The sequence below is a fragment of the Cnephaeus nilssonii genome (genome assembly GCF_951640355.1).
Source record: "Cnephaeus nilssonii genome assembly, chromosome: 19".
NCBI lineage: Eukaryota > Metazoa > Chordata > Mammalia > Chiroptera > Vespertilionidae > Cnephaeus > Cnephaeus nilssonii.
The window spans coordinates 38645135-38666248 of NC_137090.1; the positions used below are offsets into that span (position 1 = coordinate 38645135).

Here is a 21114-nt window from a genome sequence, read left to right on the forward strand (position 1 = left end):
GTTGAGACAGTCTCCTGGGAATCTAACTATTAAAAAAAAATACAGCAGAATCAGGCCTAGTGGTCCTCAGTGTATGATTCAAAACAAAGAATGCAGAAAAACAATTACATCATACTTTTCAATGTCTGATAGGATTTTTTAAAACTTTTCTTAAAATGTCAATCCATAAACATGGAAATATAAGCCACCAGGAAGATATTCATGGCTCAGAGTAAATCTGCAAACTAAAAAACACCTCTGAAAGTGGGTAAGACCCTTAATCCAATTTAACTGAAATTGCTGTAGCAGGCTGGGAAAGGAGGCAGGGGTAGGAAAGTGAGCATGAAATCTAAACAGCAGGACAGTATATACAGGTATGTGAGCACTGACAGTAAGTAGAAAGGTCTGGTTGGGATGAAGTGGCCAGCACAGTAAGGCTAGAAGGGCCTTTCAACTGTCTAATACTGTCTAATACTGGTTAATACTTCATAGATGCTATAGGGAGTTGAGTGTTTCAACATTTTAAATAATTCTATGCCAACCTAGGTTCCTTTTTTAGTTTTTATCCTAAAGGCAATAAGAGAAGCATTTTTCTCATTGAAGAGGGGATACCAGCATGAGTCTTGAAGAATAAATAGAAGGATTTCAATACCAGAAAAGCAGAGGGAGATAAGCATTCCAGGTGAAGAAACCACCATGCAAGGTGGGGAGTGTAGCACAAGACAATCAATGTGGCTCAAACAGAGTGCACATTATGAATGACCTCGACTATCTGAGTGAGGAATTTGCACTTAATTATGTAGGCACTGGGAGGCAGTGGTAGTAGTAGCCTGACTACTGCTGCACTTAAGAAAAATAAATCTGCCAGTAACGCTGAGGGTGCAATGGAGTGGGACAGGCTGAAGACAGGAAACCTAATGAGGAGGCCCGTCCACATTGTGGATGAAAAGTAATGAGGCCATAAAAACACCACCTTACACTTTCCACCTCCAGGTCCCTCCACCCCATCCATTCCCAACACCTGAAATGTTCTACCCTGCCCCACCACAAACTGCCAAACCTCACCTACTATTATTCTCAGGGCTTTAAGACCTAATACTGGTTAATACTTCATATATGCTATAGGGAGTTAAGTGTTTCAACATTTTAAATAATCTCTTTTAAACAAAAAGCTCAATGTATTAGCAACATTAACTATTCATATAAAAATATGTTGCAGATATTAAAGATTTCTTCTAATGGTTTAATTTTGGAACCACTGGATAAAAGAACATCTAAATTATTTCAGAGACTATGAGAGAAATTGCAACACATTTCAAATAGTACTACTTATACCAACATAAGAATGACTGAAAGTAAATATCATTTTATTTAATTTTCAGCTAGTAGTTACACACGTCCCATATGAACAATGTAATTGATAAATGTATGAGAAGCTAAAATGGTAACATCACGCATACAATGATTTTAATTACAGAGTCACTATACCTCTTCATTTGATAACTGCACTGAAGATTCTTCATGAGTTAAAGCACACACTACTGGTAGTTTCACTTCTTCCTCAACATCCGTTTTTTTGTGGTCCTTTCTCTTATTAAGTCTTTGTTGTTCATCTTCCTCCTAAAAGTTAGAAAGAAAAATAATATATATTACCCAGTAATCTATATTTAATGATTTCTGTAGTTCTTTAACCACTCAAAACAAAAATGAACAAGAACTTTATAGTGAGAGAAAACTGGACACTTAAGTTTATTTGTTTTATAATCACATCTAAGGGCATCTGGTCAAAACAAAATATTTTATTTATATATTTTAAATATATGTTTATTGATTTCAGAGAGGAAGGAGGGGGGAAGAGATAGAAATATCAATGATGAGAGAGAATCACTGATCAGCACTGGGGATCGAGCCCGCAACCCAGGCATATGCTCTCACAGGGAATCGAACCGTGACCTCCTGGTTCATAGGTCAATGCTCAACCACTAAGCTATGCTGGGAAAAACAAAATATTTTAATACTATAGGCACAAAATATGAACCCTAATAAAAAGAAGAAATCAGAAAATAGCTTCCATGTGAAAGGCAAAACAAAAGAAAGCAAACACGCCGTGGCTGATTTGGCTCAGTGGAATGGTGTGTCGACCCTCAAACTGAAGGATCTCGGGTTCGATTCTGGTCAAGGGCATATACCTCATTGTAGACTCAATCCCTGGCCCTGGTCAGGGCATGTGCAGGAGGCAACCAATTGATGTGTGTTTCTCACATCAATGTTTTTGTCTCTCCATCTCTCCCCATCCCTTCCACTCTCAAGAAAAAAGTAAAAGAAAAGAAAGCAAGCCCCTTATCTTCTTCAAATGATCCAAGAAAGAAACTTTGCATAGAACAGTCCTTCTGATCACTGTAGAAAACTAACAGGAGTATTATTTATCCATTAGAAAGATGTACAGCCCTGACCAGTGTGACTCAGTTGGTTGGGTGTCATCCCATGTACCAAAAGGTTGCTGGTTGGATTCCCAATCGGGGCACATGCCCAGGTTTCAGGCTCCATCCCCAGTGAGTGGTGTGTAGGAGGCAGGCAATTGTTTGGCTCTCACATTGATGTTTCTCTCTCTCTCCTCTCTTTACTTCCCTCTCTCTCTAAAAATCAATTTAAAAATCTTAAAAAAAGATTCACAAATTTATATGAAATACAAAAGGAATGATTGAAGTAAATGTAGTCATTCACTCAAAAATGAGTAAGATACTTTTAATGCCTAGAGGGAAGGGACAAACTCACAAATAATTGCAGTATTATACAAGTATCGTTTTTTTTAATGACTGATTTCATTTGAGGCAGCAGAAATTCAGCTGGATCTTGAAGGATCAGTAATATGAGTTTGCCAATTCTATGAGAGCAGATAAGCAAGGCTTCCAGGGAAAAGGGGAGCACATACAAAAGTACAGGGCACAGGCAGCCATCTGAGGGAATTCTGAATAACCTGATATAACTAGAAAGAGCAGGCACATGAGAAGTGAGGTATATGGAAGAGGGGTGGTGACTAAGTGCCTACACTCTGAAATCAGAGACTGGCCATTACTCTCTACCTGGCCTGGATTAACATACTCCAAGAGCCCTAGGAAAAGTGGACAGAACTATAGAGAAATAATTTCTCAGAAATATGCACTGTTGCATACTGCAGTCTGAAGCAGATCATTTCTAAACATGTGACCTTTAGGTAAGGCCATTTCTAAAGTTGAAAAACAAAATCCCTCAAATACACCTATGTTTGTTGAAATGGCATACATCACCTTATTTCAGGAGTAAGTCAGTCTCTAATATACATAAAGTAATGCAGTCACATGTATGTGAATGAGTGAGGATGCATTATTAACAAAGCAAGCAAGTCCTATAAAAATGCTACTCACCTGATCTTTCTTCTTCAGTTCTTCAACTTGTCGGAGCTGTTCTGAAGTTAACACAATCTCCATTCTCTGCATGTCTCTCATCAGCAAACGCTGAGATTCCAGAAACTGGTCATTGGCCTTCTGCCACGTATGTTTTAACTGATTGTGTTGTTGTCGCTCTTGCTCCAAAAGATGGCAAACTATAAAAATCCCCCAATCAAAAACCCTGAATTTCAATGGTAGGCAATACAGTACTTCCCAAATTTCTTTGACAAAAAAAATCTTTGCCACAGTGCCACTCACATAACAAGTGTTCTAGGGCAGCAGATGCCAATCTTTCAGACCTCATGGACCACCAGTGGTCCGCAGACCACTGGTTGGCGACTGCTATTTTAGGGAATACACTTTGGGAAATGTTGCTCTAAAGGTCAAAGGTTTAGTAACCACTCATAAATTGTTACTCAGGAATCCTTCTTGAGCCCATTTAGTTTTGACCTCTCAGGCTAAGTCAAAGAATCTTTGTAAATGCTTGTGTTATTGATACTTATCAGCTCAACCTAAGCAAGAAACCTAAGAGACAACTCACATTTCTGACTTTTCCTGCCTCAGAAGCCTACTAATGAAACAGCAACCTACTAACGCTGCCTCCTGTGCAGTATGACACAGCCATCTTCTGCCTTACACCAGCCATCATAACTTAGACAATTACAACAGCAGTCCCTTTGTTATTCTTCCTGCCATTCATCTTACCCTCTCTATTCTATCCTCCACCCTGCTGTTAAATTGAACTTTCTAAAATGCAAAATTAATATTATCACTTGCAAGTTTAAAACCCTTCAGCGAAGCCAGATACAAAGACCATACATTGTATAATCTTATTTATACAGAAATCCAGAATAGGCAAATCTAGAGAGACAGAAAGAAGGTTAGTGGTTGCCAGGGGCTGGGAGGGAGGAGAGAATAGGGGATGTTTGGCAATGGATACAGAATTTTTGGGGAATAAAAAAAATGTTCTGAAATTAGAACTGTACACTTTAAAAGAGTGAACTTCATAGCATGCAAATTATATCTCAATAAAGTTGTTATTTAAGAAATAAGATTTTAAACCCTTCAGAGGCTCCTTTCTGCCCATGATAAAATCCAAAATCCCTGGCATAAGGTCTCTGTGGCGTGGCCCATGCCTACCTCTCCTGTTTCACATTTTGCATGCTACACCTCTTCTGCTGAACCACACTTATCTTACTTCCTTACCTTGCTGTAGCTGTACCACATGGAAATGACCATGAATATTATGTTCATCATTCACAAATACCTACCAATCTTTCAAAACTCCACTTAAGAACAACTTCTTTGGCCCTGGCTGATTTGGCTCAGTAGATGGAGCATCAGCCTGAGGATTGAAGGGTCCCAGGTTTGATTCCAGTCAAGGGCACATGCCTGGGTTGTAGGCTCAATCCCCAGTAGGGGGCGTGCAGGAGGCAACCAATCAGTGATTCTCATCATTGATGTTTCTATCTCTCTCTCCCTCTCCCTTCCTCTCTGAAATCAATAAAAATAAAAAATAATTTTAAAGAAAGAACAACAACTTTGAAGAAGCCTATCTGTGGCACTGCTGCCTCCTAACACATTGCAATCCTAGCACCTCTGATATGCAATTGCACTAACTTGGTTGTACTGTATATCTAATTCCACCAATTTAGGCTGCTGCTTACTCTTTGTCTGTCTTCTTTTCATTCAAATACTATTTTTTGGTAGTTTTCAGTATGGAAATTACTCTATCCACACACTCATTTTAGTGAAACTTCTCAGATACTTTTCCAGATATATTAGGAAAGTTTGTCAGTCTTATACTATTTCTGGAAGGTTGGGGCACATAGTTTAAATAGCAATTCTTTTTTTTTTTAACATCCTTTCAGAGTTTGGATGTCTTTTTTCACTGCAGCAGCACATTTGAAAAATGTTTCCTGAAAGCCAAAGACTTGCTCGAACTTTGGGTTATTTTCATAACATTTTATGAAATAATTCTGTACACTTATATAATTTCAGCTTTCCACTATTTAGGGGGAAAAATGCTAACTCATATGCAAACCTAAATTATTTACAGAAGAGTATATGTTTCACAGCACTTGATATACTTAAAAGTATTCACTGTAGGACTCTATCAATATAGTCCTAAACCTGCATATTAAAATGTGTTACTAACATAACCTGAAACAAATGTAAGATTTCAATGGAGCGCATATAGTTGGATGAGGGGAAAAAATTAGATCTTTACTTTCACTAACCTCTAACTGAAATTTATCATTTCCTTCAATTATGAAATATAGGCAACCAACCACAGTAAATATAATAATACCTATGACTTGATCACCAACAGAAGCCACATATATCTTTATATATTTCATTTATGCTCATCACTACTTCAAAATTATAAGTTATTAAACCTTCTGCTAGACCTTGTTATTTAATGCATTACTGCAATAGCACATGTATTACTATATCACATATAATTGGTTTCTTTTGTAATCCTATGTATTTTATGGATTAAAAACATTATTCTGAAATGGATTCACAAAATTTCCAAGAGTCCATGACACAAAAAGGTTAAGAACCCCAGGAATCAGTAGAAGAATTAAAGACAAAAGTATATTTTTAGTTAAATAAGGAAAAGATGAGCCTTCTTCCTCTGTCCTGAGAAAATAGTCAATTTCTGCATCTCCTCTCTGCTACCAAACTAGTGAAATCAAAATTATCCCTTATAAACAGGGATGTTACTAAAGAACACCAGAATACATTATTTGTATACATCACTTTTGCTAATCCATCTCCATCAAAATGGATCAAGGGCAAAAACAGTTTAAGCAGAAGTTCCCAGCCCCATTATCTTTCAGCAAGAGCTCATGCCCTGTGAAATTATCACTGGGTCCTGTAAGAAAGAGAAGCCACTAATGATCTAAGTATCTTTAGTAGACCTCAAACCTCCAGATTTTCATGGGAATATTCAAACCAACTGCGAAAGCTTAAATTAAATCACTAATATATTGGAATAGTATTTTAAGATTTGTTACTGTTTTGTTCATCAATATCATAGTTCTCTTAGAAACTAAGATAAAAAATATATGTAGATATATATTTACCTTCATGCAATTCTTTTCGCAGTTTCTCAGCATCTTCCTGTAGAACGGATTTCTGAGTATTTAAAACAGCTACGTACATCTCTAGGTCAGTCCTACAAGATTTCTCAGCCTCCAGATAATGATTCAGTTCTTTAACCTGAAAGAAGATACATTCAATTAAACTAAAATTTACATACTTATATAGGAAATTGGGAAAGTAACTAATAGTAGGCATTATCTATAATCAAAACACGAGAGTAGCTATACAATTGAGATTACACATAAGTTTTGTACCTTCTTTTCAAAAAGGTAGTTCCAATTTGTATTTCCAGAGCAACACATACATATGCTCATTTTATCTTATCCTCAGTAGCACTAGGCTGTTTTTATTTTAGACAGTAGTTACTTTCTAAAGTTAAAAATAGTACCATAGCCTTATAAGTTTGCTTTTCTTTGATTTCTAGTGAGATAATTACAAATGCATTAATTTATAAAAAGGATACATTTTCACAGACACATATTCATGGAAGGAAAAAGGAGGAAGTCATGAGGGGGAAAATAACTGGTCTTATACCGTAACAAACACGAACATGAAGGCAAATGCAGAATACTTTTTAAAATCACAACTTTAAAAAAAACTGCTTTACTTCTGTTAGCAATCAACGATAATGTTCAAATGTTAACAATTCAGTCTAAATATGAAATAGTTATAACCAAAATAAGATGCAATCTTGCCCTAGAAAGTGATTATAGAATTACCTGTTTCACCCTGTCTTAGAGACTGTCCGTTCATTGGCCTTTAGTTAACTTTCATGTGGCATTACAAATCGTTTTTCTAACAATTACGTCTAATTTAATTTTCAAGGTCATTATCATGCCTTTTATCTTTCCACTTCAAACAAGAAATAGCTGACTAATCTGTTTCCAGTTATCTTTATTCCTAGATATTCATTCAATACGGTAAAAGTGGTCACAGACTAACATAATTATTTAAAGCTGCCATTTGGTGCTTCACTGGAGGTTGTCAGCCAATCAGAAAGATACTAACCAAGCATGACAAAATGCTGGCTGCTGTGAGGCATTTTCCTATTACCTGGAGAGAATGATTGTTCAGTTGATGGTAAAAGAGTCAATGCAGCAGATACAAAATAGTAGTATATACCACTAACTCTGTCAGTTATTACTTCTTAGAACAAATATTTGACTCAACATTACATTTATAACATTCAAAAGCTATTGAGCAGGACTCTGGGAAAATAGTGGCAATGGTGGTATAGTACATGAATTTCCTTGAACTCCACATGTCCTAACAAGAATTAACTAAAATTAGAAAACCAGCCCTAGCTGGTGTGGCTGGGTTGGGCATCATTTGCCAGTTGGATTTCTAGTCAAGTAGGTAGGGGGGGTGCAGGAGGCAGCCAATCCTTCTTTCCCACTCACATCGATGTTTCTTGCTCTCTCCCCCTCTCCCTTCTTCTCTCTCTAAAAATCAATTTGAAAAAATCTTTACAAAAATAAAAGAACAGAGCTGCGAGCACCAGAACACCGGTCCCCTATCGGCGCAAACATTCGGATTCAAAGGAACCCTTCACTGAACCACGGAAAGGTCAGATTTCGCCTGAAATAAGGTGTGGTTTCTAATCCCCGCGGTGGGAGGGAAGCGCGCGAGCCGTGGGACCGGCGGGAACCGGGAGGTCTGTGCCTAGAAAAATCGGCGGCAGTTGGAGCTGCCGTGATCCGTGAATGTGGAAGGGGGTCCTCTGAGCTGCTAACTGAAGTGACCTCTTAAAAGCAACTCATTTTAATCTTACGAGGAGGATCAGACTAAGAATTTTCAAAGGAGTGCAGGCTTCTTAGTCTGGCGCACAGACCCACTGTCCGCACACTTGGGCTCTTTCCGACTCTGATTACTAAGCCCAATACATAGGAAAACCCAGGTGGAAAAACCCTGAAAGACTGCAGGGGAAGTTGTTTTTTCGGAACCTGGGAACAGAGCTGGGTGTGACCATCGGAGAGGCAACTGTGAGGCACACACCTCCACAAACCGGTAGTGAGTGCCATAGAGGGGAAAAAAAAAAAGCTAGAGAGGCCCGGAAGTCAATTCAGAAACACTGCCACCCAGGGGCTGAAACGCTAATTGTCTCTGGTGTAATCAAAAATAAATACCAGAAATTAAGACACGGCCTGCTCAAAAAGCAGGACTGGCCTACAACACTGAGGAGCAGAGGAACGAAGCTGAACTGAAATACCGCCCAGACTGGGAAACAACAAGAATAATAGAGGAAGTGAATGACAGCCGCTACTGCACATTTTAGTCTTCCTATTTTTAAATTTTTAATTCTTTTTTCAATTTTTTTCCAATTTTTTTATTCTAATTTTTTTATTTTCATTTTTTGCATCTTTTACTTAAGAAACAATTTTTTTTTCTTTTTCCTCACTCGATTATCACCTTTTTAATTATTACATTTTTATTTTCAATCAGCATTATTATTACTATTATTTTAATTTTTTTTTTTAAATGTCATTAGACTTTCTCTTTCTTTTATTTTGGGATTAGTGTCCTACATTCTATTTGCATCTTTCCCTTACCCTATCTCAACGCTAACATTTTGCCATCACTCTCCTCCTAACCTTTCCCCTTTTGGTCTTCTGCTTATCTTAACTCTTTCTGGCTTTAGATTTTCCCTACTTTTTCAGTTTACCCTCTGCTAAAATTTCACCCTACTTATATATCTAATTCCCAACCCCCTGCTCCAAATCCATACATACCTCTCTCTACGCTACCTTAAAAAAAATTATTTTTCTCTCTGGCCTTTTGTTGTTGTTTGCTTGAATGTTGATTAGATTGAATTTTTATGCTTTTTTAATGAGACTGTTTTGATTATTCTTTTTGTTTGTTTGGTTGATTCTATTGTTTGCTTTGTTTTTGTTTGTTTTTTACTTTTGTTTTCCCTTGCCTCACTTGATATTAGTTGGTGTTGCAGTTTGTATTAATCTCCAGGCTCGTGTTGCTGGAATTTGCTGGGATTAGTGGTTGTTCTAGTGGAGTCTACTCCCCATATATATAGTTTGTTCCCCTTTTCTCTCTTAGTATTGTTCTTGTCTCTCTTACTTATTTTTCTTTTCTTTTTTTTTCTGCTCTTCTCCCAAGTTCAGATTCACACTTTTTGTTGTTGTTGTTCTTTCTTTTTACTCTCCCTCTTCCACTCCTATTCCCTAATTTGTCTTTCTCTGGTGGTTACCTTTATTGGAGGTTATTAATATCGTGAATACAATTCTGTTTAGTGCCTTGTGTGTTGTGCCTGGTTGTGTTGTATTTTGTACCTTTAAATCAACGCCAGAGAGAGAGAACTATATAACCAGACATCCAGAGAAGAGAGACCATGGGGAGACAAAAAAATAGCCCCCACAGGAAAGAGAAGCAGGCATCACCAGAAAAGGAAGTAAACGAACTAGAGGCAAACAACCTATCAGAGAAAGAATTCAGAGAAATGGTCATAAGGTGGCTGAAAAGGATGGAAGACAAATTCGACAATATGAGTAAGAACCAAGAGGAAATGAAGAAGAACCAAGAAGAAATGAAAAATGACATCGCTGCTGTAAAGAACTCAATAGAAAGCATCAAGAGTAGACTAGAAGAAGCAGAGGACCGAATAAGTGAGCTAGAAGACAAGATGGAAAAAAAAATACCCAATTACAACAGCTTCTAGAAACAAAAATTAGAAAGCATGAGGAGAGCCTAAGGGAACTTCGGGACAACACAAAACAAAACAACATCAGGATAATAGGGGTACCAGAAGGAAAGGAAACGGAGCAAGGAATAGAAAACCTGTTAGAAGAAATAATAACAGAAAACTTCCCTGATATAGGGAAGAAAAAACCCACACAAATCCAAGAAGCTCACAGAGTTCCAAGCAAAATGAACCCCAAAAGACCGACGCCAAGGCACATTATAATTAAGTTGGCAAACACCAACGACAAAGTAAGAATCTTAAAAGCGGCCAGAGAGAGACAGACAGTTACATACAAAGGAACCCCCATCAGACTAGCAACTGATTTCTCAACAGAAACTCATCAAGCCAGAAGGGAATGGAATGAAATATACAAAGTCATGCAAAGGAAGGGTCTCAATCCAAGAATACTGTACCCAGCAAGGCTATCAATCAAAATTGAAGGTGAAATCAGGAGCTTCACAGACAAAAAAGGGCTAAGGGAGTTTATCACCACCAAACCAGCAATGAAAGAAATGCTAAAGGGTCTGCTGTAAAAAAAAAAAGAAAGAAATAGGAAGCAAAGAAGGAACAGAGGGGTATAGAATAAAAAATGGCGACAAATAAGTGCCTATCAATAATAACTTTAAATGTAAATGGATTGAATGCCCCAATCAAAAGACACAGCGTAACAGATTGGATAAGAAAACAAAACCCATATATCTGCTGTCTACAGGAAACCCACCTCAAAAAAAAGGACGCATACAGACTGAGAGTAAAGGGATGGAAAAAGGTTTTCCAGGCGAATGGAAATGAAATAAAAGCTGGGGTAGCAATACTTATAGCTGACAAATTAGATCTCAAAGTGAAGGACATAACAAGAGATAATGAAGGCCACTTCATAATACTAAAGGGAGAAATCCAACAAGAAGAAATAACTCTGGTAAACATATATGCACCCAACACAGGAGCACCAAGATACATTAAAAAACTCTTGGAAGATATCAAAGGAGAGATTGACAGCAATACAATCATAGTAGGAGACTTCAATACCCCACTATCACCATTGGACAAATCCTCTAAACAAAAAATCAGCAAAGAAACATCAATCCTAAATGACTCACTAGACCAGATGGAATTAATCGACATCTTCAGGACATTTCACCCCAAAGCCACAGAATATACATTCTTCTCAAGTGCACATGGGACATTTTCAAAGATAGACCATATGTTAGGACATAGGCAAAGTCTCGCCAAATTCAAGAAGATAGAAATCATATCAAGTTTCTTCTCAGATCACAGTGGCATAAAACTGGAAATCAACTACAATAAAAACAACCCAAAGAAATCAAACACATGGAGACTAAACAGCATGCTATTAAACCATGACTGGGTTACCAAAGACATCAAGGAAGAAATAAAAAACATCATGGCAACAAATGACAATGAAAACACAACAATCCAAAATCTATGGGACACAGCGAAAGCAGTCCTGAGAGGGAAGTTCATAGCTCTACAAGCCTACTGCAAAAAACAAGAAACAATGGTAATAAATTACCTAACCCAACAACTCAAAGAGTTAGAGAGAGAGCAACAAGAAAAGCCCAGTGTAAGCAGAAGGAAAGAAATAATAAAGATCAGAGCAGAGATAAACGACATAGAGACCAAAGAAACAATACAAAAGATCAACAAAACCAAGAGCTGGTTCTTTGAAAGGATAAACAAGATTGATGAACCTCTAGCCAGGCTCACCAAGAAGCAAAGAGAGAGGACCCAAATAAACAAAATCAGAAATGAAAGAGGCGAAATAACAACAGACCCTGATGAAATACAAAGGATTGTTACAAAATACTACGAACAACTCTATTCCAACAAACTGGACAACTTGGAGGAAATGGACATATTCCTAGACAAATACAACCTTCCAAAACTCAATCAGGAAGAATCTAAACAGCTCAACAGGCCAGTAACTATGGAAGAAATTGAAGCAGTCATCAAAAAGCTTCCGGCAAACAAAAGCCCAGGGCCAGACGGCTTCACAGGAGAGTTTTACCAAACTTTCAAGGAAGAACTAAAACCTATCCTCCTCAGACTATTCCAAAAAATTCAAGAGGAAGGAACACTTCCAGGCTCCTTCTATGAAGCCAGCATCACCCTAATACCAAAACCAGATAAAGACAACACAATGAAAGAGAATTACAGACCAATATCCCTCATGAACATAGATGCCAAAATCCTCAACAAAATCCTAGCAAATCGGCTCCAGCAATACATCAGAAAGATCATACATCATGACCAAGTAGGATTTATCCCAGGAATGCAAGGATGGTACAATATCCGCAAATCAATAAATGTGATACATCACATAAACAAATTGAGAGATAAAAATCACATAGTCATATCAATTGATGCAGAAAAAGCATTTGACAAAATCCAACACCCTTTCTTGATAAAAACTCTCAACAAGGTGGGAATAGAAGGATCATACCTCAACATAATAAAAGCTATATATGATAAACCCACAGCAAACATCATACTCAATGGGCAAAAACTAAAACCATTTCCCCTAAGAACAGGAACAAGACAGGGATGCCCACTCTCACCACTCCTGTTTGACACAGTACTGGAAGTATTAGCTACCGCAATTAGGCAAGAAGAAGAAATAAGAGGCATCCAAATTGGAAAAAAAGAAGTGAAGTTGTCCTTATTTGCAGATGACATGATATTGTACATAAAAAACCCAAAAGATTCCATTAAAAAACTAATAGGCTTAATAAATGAATTCGGCAATGTAGCGGGATACAAAATTAATGCCAAGAAATCTATGGCATTTCTATACACCAATAGTGAACTTACAGAAAGAGAGACTAAAAAAGCAATCCCATTTACCATCGCACCAAAAAAATTAAGATACCTAGGAATAAACTTAACTAAGGAGGTAAAAGACCTATACGCGGAAAACTACAGGACACTGAAAAAAGAGAGGAAGACATAAACAGATGGAAGAACATACCATGTTCATGGATTGGTAGAATCAACATCATTAAAATGTCCATACTACCCAAAGCAATCTACAGATTCAATGCACTCCCCATCAAAATACCAACGACATATTTCACAGACCTAGAAAGAACTCTCCAAAAATTCATCTGGAATAAAAAAAGACCCCGAATAGCCGCAGCAATCCTGAGAAAGAAGAATAAAGTAGGAGGGATCTCAATACCAGATTTCAAGCTGTATTACAAAGCCACTGTTCTCAAAACAGCCTGGTACTGGCACAAGAACAGACATATAGATCAATGGAACAGAATAGAGAATCCAGACATCGACCCAAACCACTATGCTCAATTAATATTTGACAAAGGAGGCATGAACATACAATGGAATCAAGACAGTCTCTTCAATAAATGGTGTTGGGAAAATTGGACACACACATGCAAAAAAATGAAACTAGATCACCAACTTACACCATACACAAAAATAAACTCAAAATGGATACAGGACTTAAACATAAGACGGGAAACCATAAAAATACTAGAGGAATCCACAGGCAACAAAATCTCAGACATATGCCAAAAGAACTTCTTCACTGACACTGCCCCTAGGGCAATGGAAGCTAAAGAGAAAATTAACAAATGGGACTACATCAAAATAAAAAGCTTTTTTACAGCAAAAGAAACCATCAACAAAACAACAAGAAAGCCCACTGCATGGGAGAACATATTTGCAAATGCTAGCACTGATAAAGGTTTAATCTCCAACATCTACAGGCAGCTTATGCAACTTAATAAAAGGAAGATAAATGATCCAATAAAAAAATGGGCAACGGACCTAAACAGAATATTTTCAAAAGAAGACAGAAGGAAGGCCAAGAGACACATGAAAACATGCTCAAAGTCACTTATTATCCGAGAGATGCAAATCAAAACAACAATGAGGTACCATCTCACACCTGTCAGAATGGCTATCATCAACAAATCAACAAACGACAAGTGTTGGCGAGGATGCGGAGAAAAAGGAACCCTCGTGCACTGCTGGTGGGAATGCAGACTGGTGCAGCCACTGTGGAGAACAGTATGGAGTTTCCTCAAAAAACTGAAAATGGAACTCCCATTTGACCCAGTAATCCCACTCCTGGGAATATATCCGAAGAAACTAGAAACACCAATCAGAAAGGATATATGCACCCCTATGTTCATAGCAGCACAATTTACAATAGCTAAGAATTGGAAACAGCCTAGGTGCCCGTCAGCAGATGACTGGATCAGAAAACTGTGGTACATCTACACAATGGAATACTATGCTGCCATAAAAAGAAGGAATTCTCATCATTTGCAGCAACCTGGATGGAATTGGAGAATATTATACTAAGTGAAATAAGCCAGTCAATGAAAGAAAAATACATGATCTCACTCATTTATGGATAATAAAGAACATTATAAACTGATGAACAAAAAGATACAGAGACAGTAAAGCAACAAACAGACTTTCAAATTACAGGGGGAAAGTTAGGGAGAGGGGGGGGAGATAAGAAATCAAACGAAGGACTTGTATGCATGCATATAAGCATAAACAATGGACGCAAAACTCTGGGGGGTGAGGGCAAGTGTGGGTGTGGGGTGGGGGGGGGGTAATGGTAAGATATGTACACATATAATACCTCAATAAAAATTAAAAAAAAAAACACATTTAAAAAAAAATAAAAAATAAAATAACAGCCTAGACGGTGTGGCTCAGTCACTTGATGATTTTCTCTCCTTTCCTCTCTCTGAAATCAATAAAAATATATATATTTTTAAACTAACAAAACCAAAAACACATGGATATCTAAAAGAAAACAAAACCAAGTGATAAACAGAATATGGGGACAAACCACTGAAAGATACCTATATGGGACTTATTTGGTACTATCACCTACAAGAGAAAGTAACAAAAAGCAACAAGAACCACAAGAACCCCCTAACAGTCAACTGGGGCTCCAACTTGACACAGCACCTAGAACTGGGAAAAGTTCCACACAAACAGGGAGTGAACACACCATTTTTTTTAAGAGACAGAGGGAAGAAAAGAGATAGAAACATTGATGAGAAACATCGTCAATCAGCTGCCTCCTGCCCCCCACTGGGGACTGAGCTCGAAACCTGGGCATGTGACCTGACTGGGAACTGAACCAGTGACTCTTGGTTCCTGGATCAACACTCAACTGGTGAGCCACACTGGCCAGGCTAAACACAACAAATTTGTAATGTAATCTGGTTAGAGTAAATGGTATCCCATTTTCACTTACATTTCCCTGATTTCTAGTGAAGTTCAATATTTTTTCACATTCTTTGTCTATTGTGATTTCCTCTTTTGTGAACTGCTTGTTCCTATTCTTATTTCTCTACTGGGCCATTTGTCACTTGTGGGCTAAGCAATTTTTATTAAGTCTGGATACTAATCTTTTGTCAGGTATTTGAGGTAAGATACATAACTTCTAAGTCTATAGCTCTTTAACTTTCAGTGTGACATCTTGTAAAAAGAAGTTTTATATTCTAAGGTAGGCAAATTTGTCAATCATTTCTTTTTTTTTTTTTTTTGTATCTTTACCATTTATTTATTTTATTTTGTTTTTATTTTCAGTTAATCCTCACCTGAGGTCAATCATTTCTTTCACACTCAATATTTTTGTCTTAAGAAGTGTTTTTGTCTCCCAAACATTCCCCTTTTTTAACATAGAAAAGTTTTAAAGATTTACTTTTCACTCTTATGGTTTTTAATTCATTAAAATTATTTGTAAAGTGTAAGGTAGAAAGTTTATTTCACTTAATTCCATATTTATAACTAATTATTTTAAAAGCCTATTTTTTAACAACCCTTTCTTTTCCCATTGATTTGTAATGCCACATGTCATATATCGAATTTTCATATATGAGTCTATTTCTGGGTTCTCTAGTCTGTTTCATTGGTCTTTTTGTTTATCCCTAAATCAATAACAAACTATCTTAATTACAGTAGCTTTACGATGTGTTAATATCTGGTAGGTAGGGCAAGTCTCCTCACCTTGCCTTCTTAAAATTTTGCTGGATATATTTCTGATCCTTTGCTTGTCTGTATGAATTCTAGAAACTACTTACCAAGTTTATTATTGGATTTTTTAGTGGAATTTTGAATTTATAGATTATTTTTCGGATATACTGTCTGCTTGTTTTGGTTGTCACAAGGTAGTTTTATTTACTTGCAGTAAGTAAAAGAGACAGGAGATTCACATTCAAAGCTCTGTCTCCTTGAAGAAGAAGCCTTAGCCATTCCTTATATACAGTTTGGTTAATTACACATTGATTTCTTCTTTGCAGTTGGCTACATTTTCCATTGAGCTCCTGTTAAGCTCATCCTGTTTACAACTGCATCTGCAAAATATTCCATGACAACCCAAGGCTCCTAAGTATATGCCTGCTTTACAATACATTACCTTTTCATTAAGGAACACACATGTATTCAGATCTTCATTTTTAATACAGGGTGGGGCAAAAGTACATTTACAACTGTGTGTACATGAAACAGTTTATTCTTGTATTATTATTTATAAATTATTGTATTATTTTCCGTACACCTACTTTTGCTCCACCCTATACATTCCATAAAGATCGTGCCCATTTTTGTTTAGATGTATTCTAGGTAAATTATATAAAATAGTCCCCGATATCTGTGGGGGTACATTCCAAGACCCCTAGTGGATGCCTGAAACCTAACCATATACACAGTATATTTTTTCTTATACATACATACATATACTTTGTAGCTTCTCTTTGGCATATCTAAATTGCTAGTATCACTACTGTTGTATTTTGGGGCCATTATTAATTAAAATAAGGGTTACTTGAACTTAAGCACTGTTACACCGCAGTATGATACTGAAAACTGAGAAACTACTAAGTGACTAACAGGCAGGTAACTGATACAGCATGGATATGCTGGACAAAGGGGCCATTCACATCCTGGGCAGGACAGAGTGGGAAGATGTGCGATTTCATCACCTCAGAACAACACACAATTTTATCACCTCAAAACAGCACTGACCAATGAATCAGGAGATCACGGTTCAATTCCTGGTAAGGGTACATGGCCAGGTTGTGGGCTCGATCCCCAGGGTGGGGCGTGCAGGAGGCAGCCGATCAATGATTCTCTTTCATCATTGGTGTTTTGTTTTGTTTTTTCTCTCTCTCTCCCTTCCTCTCTGAAATCAATAAAATATATATATATTTTAAAAAGAAACAATGAGATCAGGTCTCATTCTGATAAGAAAATAAACACTAACTTTGTAACAAAGCAGCATCAGCATCACTATTGTGATTTATAATACTACGAGGACAAAATCATCTCCTGGCATTTTTTTGCATTTTAAAGAAAGTGAGATTCTCAAGATAAATAGTCTAAATTACAGTTTTTACCCTCTTAGTGATTCTAACTTTGCCCTTGGCATTAGAGTAGCATCTTGGGTTTTAAGTAAATGAAATAACAATGTTTCACAACCTTTGAGGCTTCCAGCTCTTTAACCTTGTCTTCAGCCTCTGTCAGTTTATCTTTCAAAGCTGCAATTTCCTTCTCCATGGGCATCACAACAGACCTAAGTTTTTCAGCATCTTCTTGGGCCTATGGTTAAAAAGAATTAAGTACTTCAACTTATTGATTTATTGCTTTTCTAAGAAATGACCCACCCACTTATTAAAGTTAGTATAATAAATAAGTCTTGAAGCACTCACAAAAGTGAACCATGTCTAACTTTAAATGTTGCGTTACTTTACATGTCAAGTCATAATCATAGTTTTACATGTATTCCATCTAGAATTTGGAAGAAAATGAATTCACCATGACACTTTTGACTTTTTAATTGAGTAATTGAGTTGGAAAATATTCTATGTGTAAAAGGAATACACACAATATTTTTTTATAATTCTGGTTACTAAATTAATGAAACCATAATTTGAATATTTTTTTATAATTCTGGTTACTAAATTAATGAAACCATAATTTCTTACAACTTACTGAAAAGACTATTTTTTAAACATTAAAAAATAGAACAATGTATTTTCTAAAATAATTAGAAAATTATGTTGCTATAGAAAGGCTTTCATCCGGTTATTTAAACAGAGAGCTTTAAATATCTTTTTACTTTTGACATTTAAATGAAACCCAAAGAATGACCTCTAAAAATATTGTGCTATTTTGCATCCTTCATTCTCAAAAATGATTAAAAGGAAATAAGATCCATAAGCTAGTTAACTGGTGAGAAACTTACATATCTATAAATATAAAAGGCTAAGCGACCGGCCGACTGGCCGGTAGCTATGACACACACTGATCACCAAGGGGCAGACGCTCAATGCAGGAGCTGCCAAGCTGTGGTGACTGGGCAGCAGCGATTCTCGGGTGACGCACCCCGGAACCAGAGAAGAGGGAGCCTGGTTCCTTGTGATTCCTCTAGCACTCTGGGACCCCTCGGGGGATGTCAGAGAGCCGGTTTCGACCCGATCCCCGTAGGCCAGGCCAAGGGACCCCACCTGATGGAGGGACCCCCACTCACTCTGCAGACGCCCTTCAAGCCGCTGTGCCGGCCCAGGTGCAGCCAGCAGGGAAGGGACTGTGGGAGGTTGGCTCCAGGGTGCGTCCGGCCCATCTCGCCCAGTCCCACACCACCAGCCACCACCCGGGAACACCTGCATTAGTCCCTGCACCAGAGGGACTAATTAATTTCCTTTCAACGTGCACAAATCCGTGCACCGGGACACTAGAATATATATAAACTGGAATAAAGGCAGAAAGTTAGCTGTTTTCCTCATCTATACATATAAAAGGCTAATATGCAAAGTGTCCCCTCAGGAGTTAGATCAGGAGACCAGGAGTTCAATCGATCGCTATGACGTGTGGTGACCATCAGGGGGCAGCACAGAACGAAGGAAGGTCCCAGCCGGCAGCAGGCAGCTGGGGAAGGGAGGCCCCAGCCGGCAGCCAGAAGGAAGGCCCTGGCGGGCAGCCAGAAGGCCCCGATCGGCCCTGATCACCAGCCAGGCCTAGGGACCCTATGCATGCATGAATTTCGTGCACCGGGCCTCTAGCAGTAAAAAGGAAAAGTAACCTTATTCACTAAATATCATATATGCCCAAATGTGAGTGGAGATTTTTTCCCTAGAAAACATATTTCTCAGAAAAGGAAAGGATTCAACTTGTTTTCCAGTTTTTATAAAGTCATTTCATCACTTATTTTATTTCATACTAAGTCCTATTTGGAAGGCATGTAAATTTAATTACCTTCAGTCAAGACTAATTGGTGATAGAGGTCAGCTGATAAAAATCAGCAGGAAAGCAAATGGAGGGGAAAAGCAAAGAATTTAATACAGATTGAGTTATTTATTAATGCAAAGATGACCTCACAATTCCAAGTATTAGATATCATCACAAACATTTTTAAAGGTTATTTTTTTTAATGACTGAAAAGTCATTAAAAAGAAGAAAAATCTGAGAAACTGTCACAGACAAGAGGAGCCTAAAGAGACATGACTAAATGTAATGTGGTATGCTGGAGTGGATCCTGGGACAGAAAAAAAAGGCATTAGGTAAAAACTAATGAAAACTGAATACAAAGAATAGACTTTAGCAATATTGGTTTATTAACTGTGATAAATGTATCATACTAATATATCTATACTAGAGGCCCAATGCACGAAACTCGTGCATGAGTAGGCCTTCCTTCCCCAGGCTGCCAGTACTGGTTTCCCTCCGGCACCCAGGACCCGGGCTTCCATCGCAGCCCTGGCTTCATCTGGAAGGTTGTCCAGAAGGATGTCTGGTCTAATTAGTATATTACACTTTTATTATTATAGATACTAGAGGCCCGGTGCATGAAATTCGTGCACGGGGGTGTGTGTCCCTCAGCCCAGCCTGCACCCTCTCCAATCTGAGACCCCTCAAGATGTCCAACTACCCGTTTAGGCCTGATTCCAGTAGAATCAGGCCTAAACGGGCAGTCGGACACCCCTCTCACAATCTAGGACTGCTGGCTCCCAACTGCTCGCCTGCCTGCCTGCCTTCCTGATTGCCCCTAACTGCTTCTGCCTGCCTGCCTTCCTGATTGCCCCTAACTGCTTCTGCCTGCCAGCCTGATCACCCCTTAACCACTCCCCTGCCAGCCTGATTGATGCCTAACTGCTGCCCTGCCAACCTGATTGCCCCTAACCGCCCTCCCCTGCAGGCCTGGTCACCCCTAACTGCCCTCCCCTGCAGGCCTGGGACCCCCCAACTGCACTTCCCTGCAGGCCCGGTCGCCCCCAACTTCCCTCCTCTGCCGGCCTGGTCACCCCTAGCTGCCCTCCCCTGCAGGCTTGATTGCCCCCAACTGCCCTCCCTTGCAGGCCTGGTCCCTCCCAACTGCCCTTCCCTGCTGGCCTGATCACCCACAACTGCCCTCCCTTGCAGGCCTGGTCCCTCCCAACTGCCCTCCCCTGCTGGCCTGATCGCCCACAACTGCCCTCCCTTGCAGGCCTGGTTCCTCCAAACTGTCCTCCCCTGCTGGCCATCTTGTGGCAGCCATTTTGTGTCCACGTGGGGGCAGCCATCTTTGACCACATGGGGGCAGCCATCTTGTGTGTTGGAGTGACAGTCAATTTGCATATTACTCTTTCATTAGATAGGATAGAGGCCTGGTGCTCAGGTGGGGGCCAGCTGGTTTGCCCTGAAAGGTGTCCCGGATCAGAATGGGGGTTCCCCCGGCGACCCAAGCGGAGGCCCTGGTATCTGGGATTTATTTATCTTTAAAACTTTGTAGCCTTGAGCAGAGGCCAGGGCAGGCCAGGGTTGCAGGAAGCTTGGCTTCCTCCATCGCTGGGGGCAACTCAAGCCTCCTGCTCTCTCCAGCTCCTTGGCTGCCGCCATTTTTGTTGGGATTTATTT

At 38.7% G+C, this 21114-nt stretch overlaps 1 protein-coding gene across 2 annotated transcripts in view; it reads right to left on the reverse strand.

Annotated features, from left to right (window-relative positions):
- Window positions 1-21114, reverse strand: part of RABEP1 (rabaptin, RAB GTPase binding effector protein 1) — a 106643-nt gene that overhangs the window by 30840 nt on the left and 54689 nt on the right. For both annotated transcript variants that reach the window (XM_079797067.1, XM_079797066.1), the window contains 4 exons: window positions 17701-17820; window positions 6500-6635; window positions 3384-3562; window positions 1468-1599 (listed from right to left, as the gene is read on the reverse strand). In XM_079797067.1, the coding sequence (XP_079653193.1) occupies window positions 1468-1599; window positions 3384-3562; window positions 6500-6635; window positions 17701-17820 (567 nt within the window). The remainder of the gene's footprint in view (window positions 1-1467; window positions 1600-3383; window positions 3563-6499; window positions 6636-17700; window positions 17821-21114) is intronic.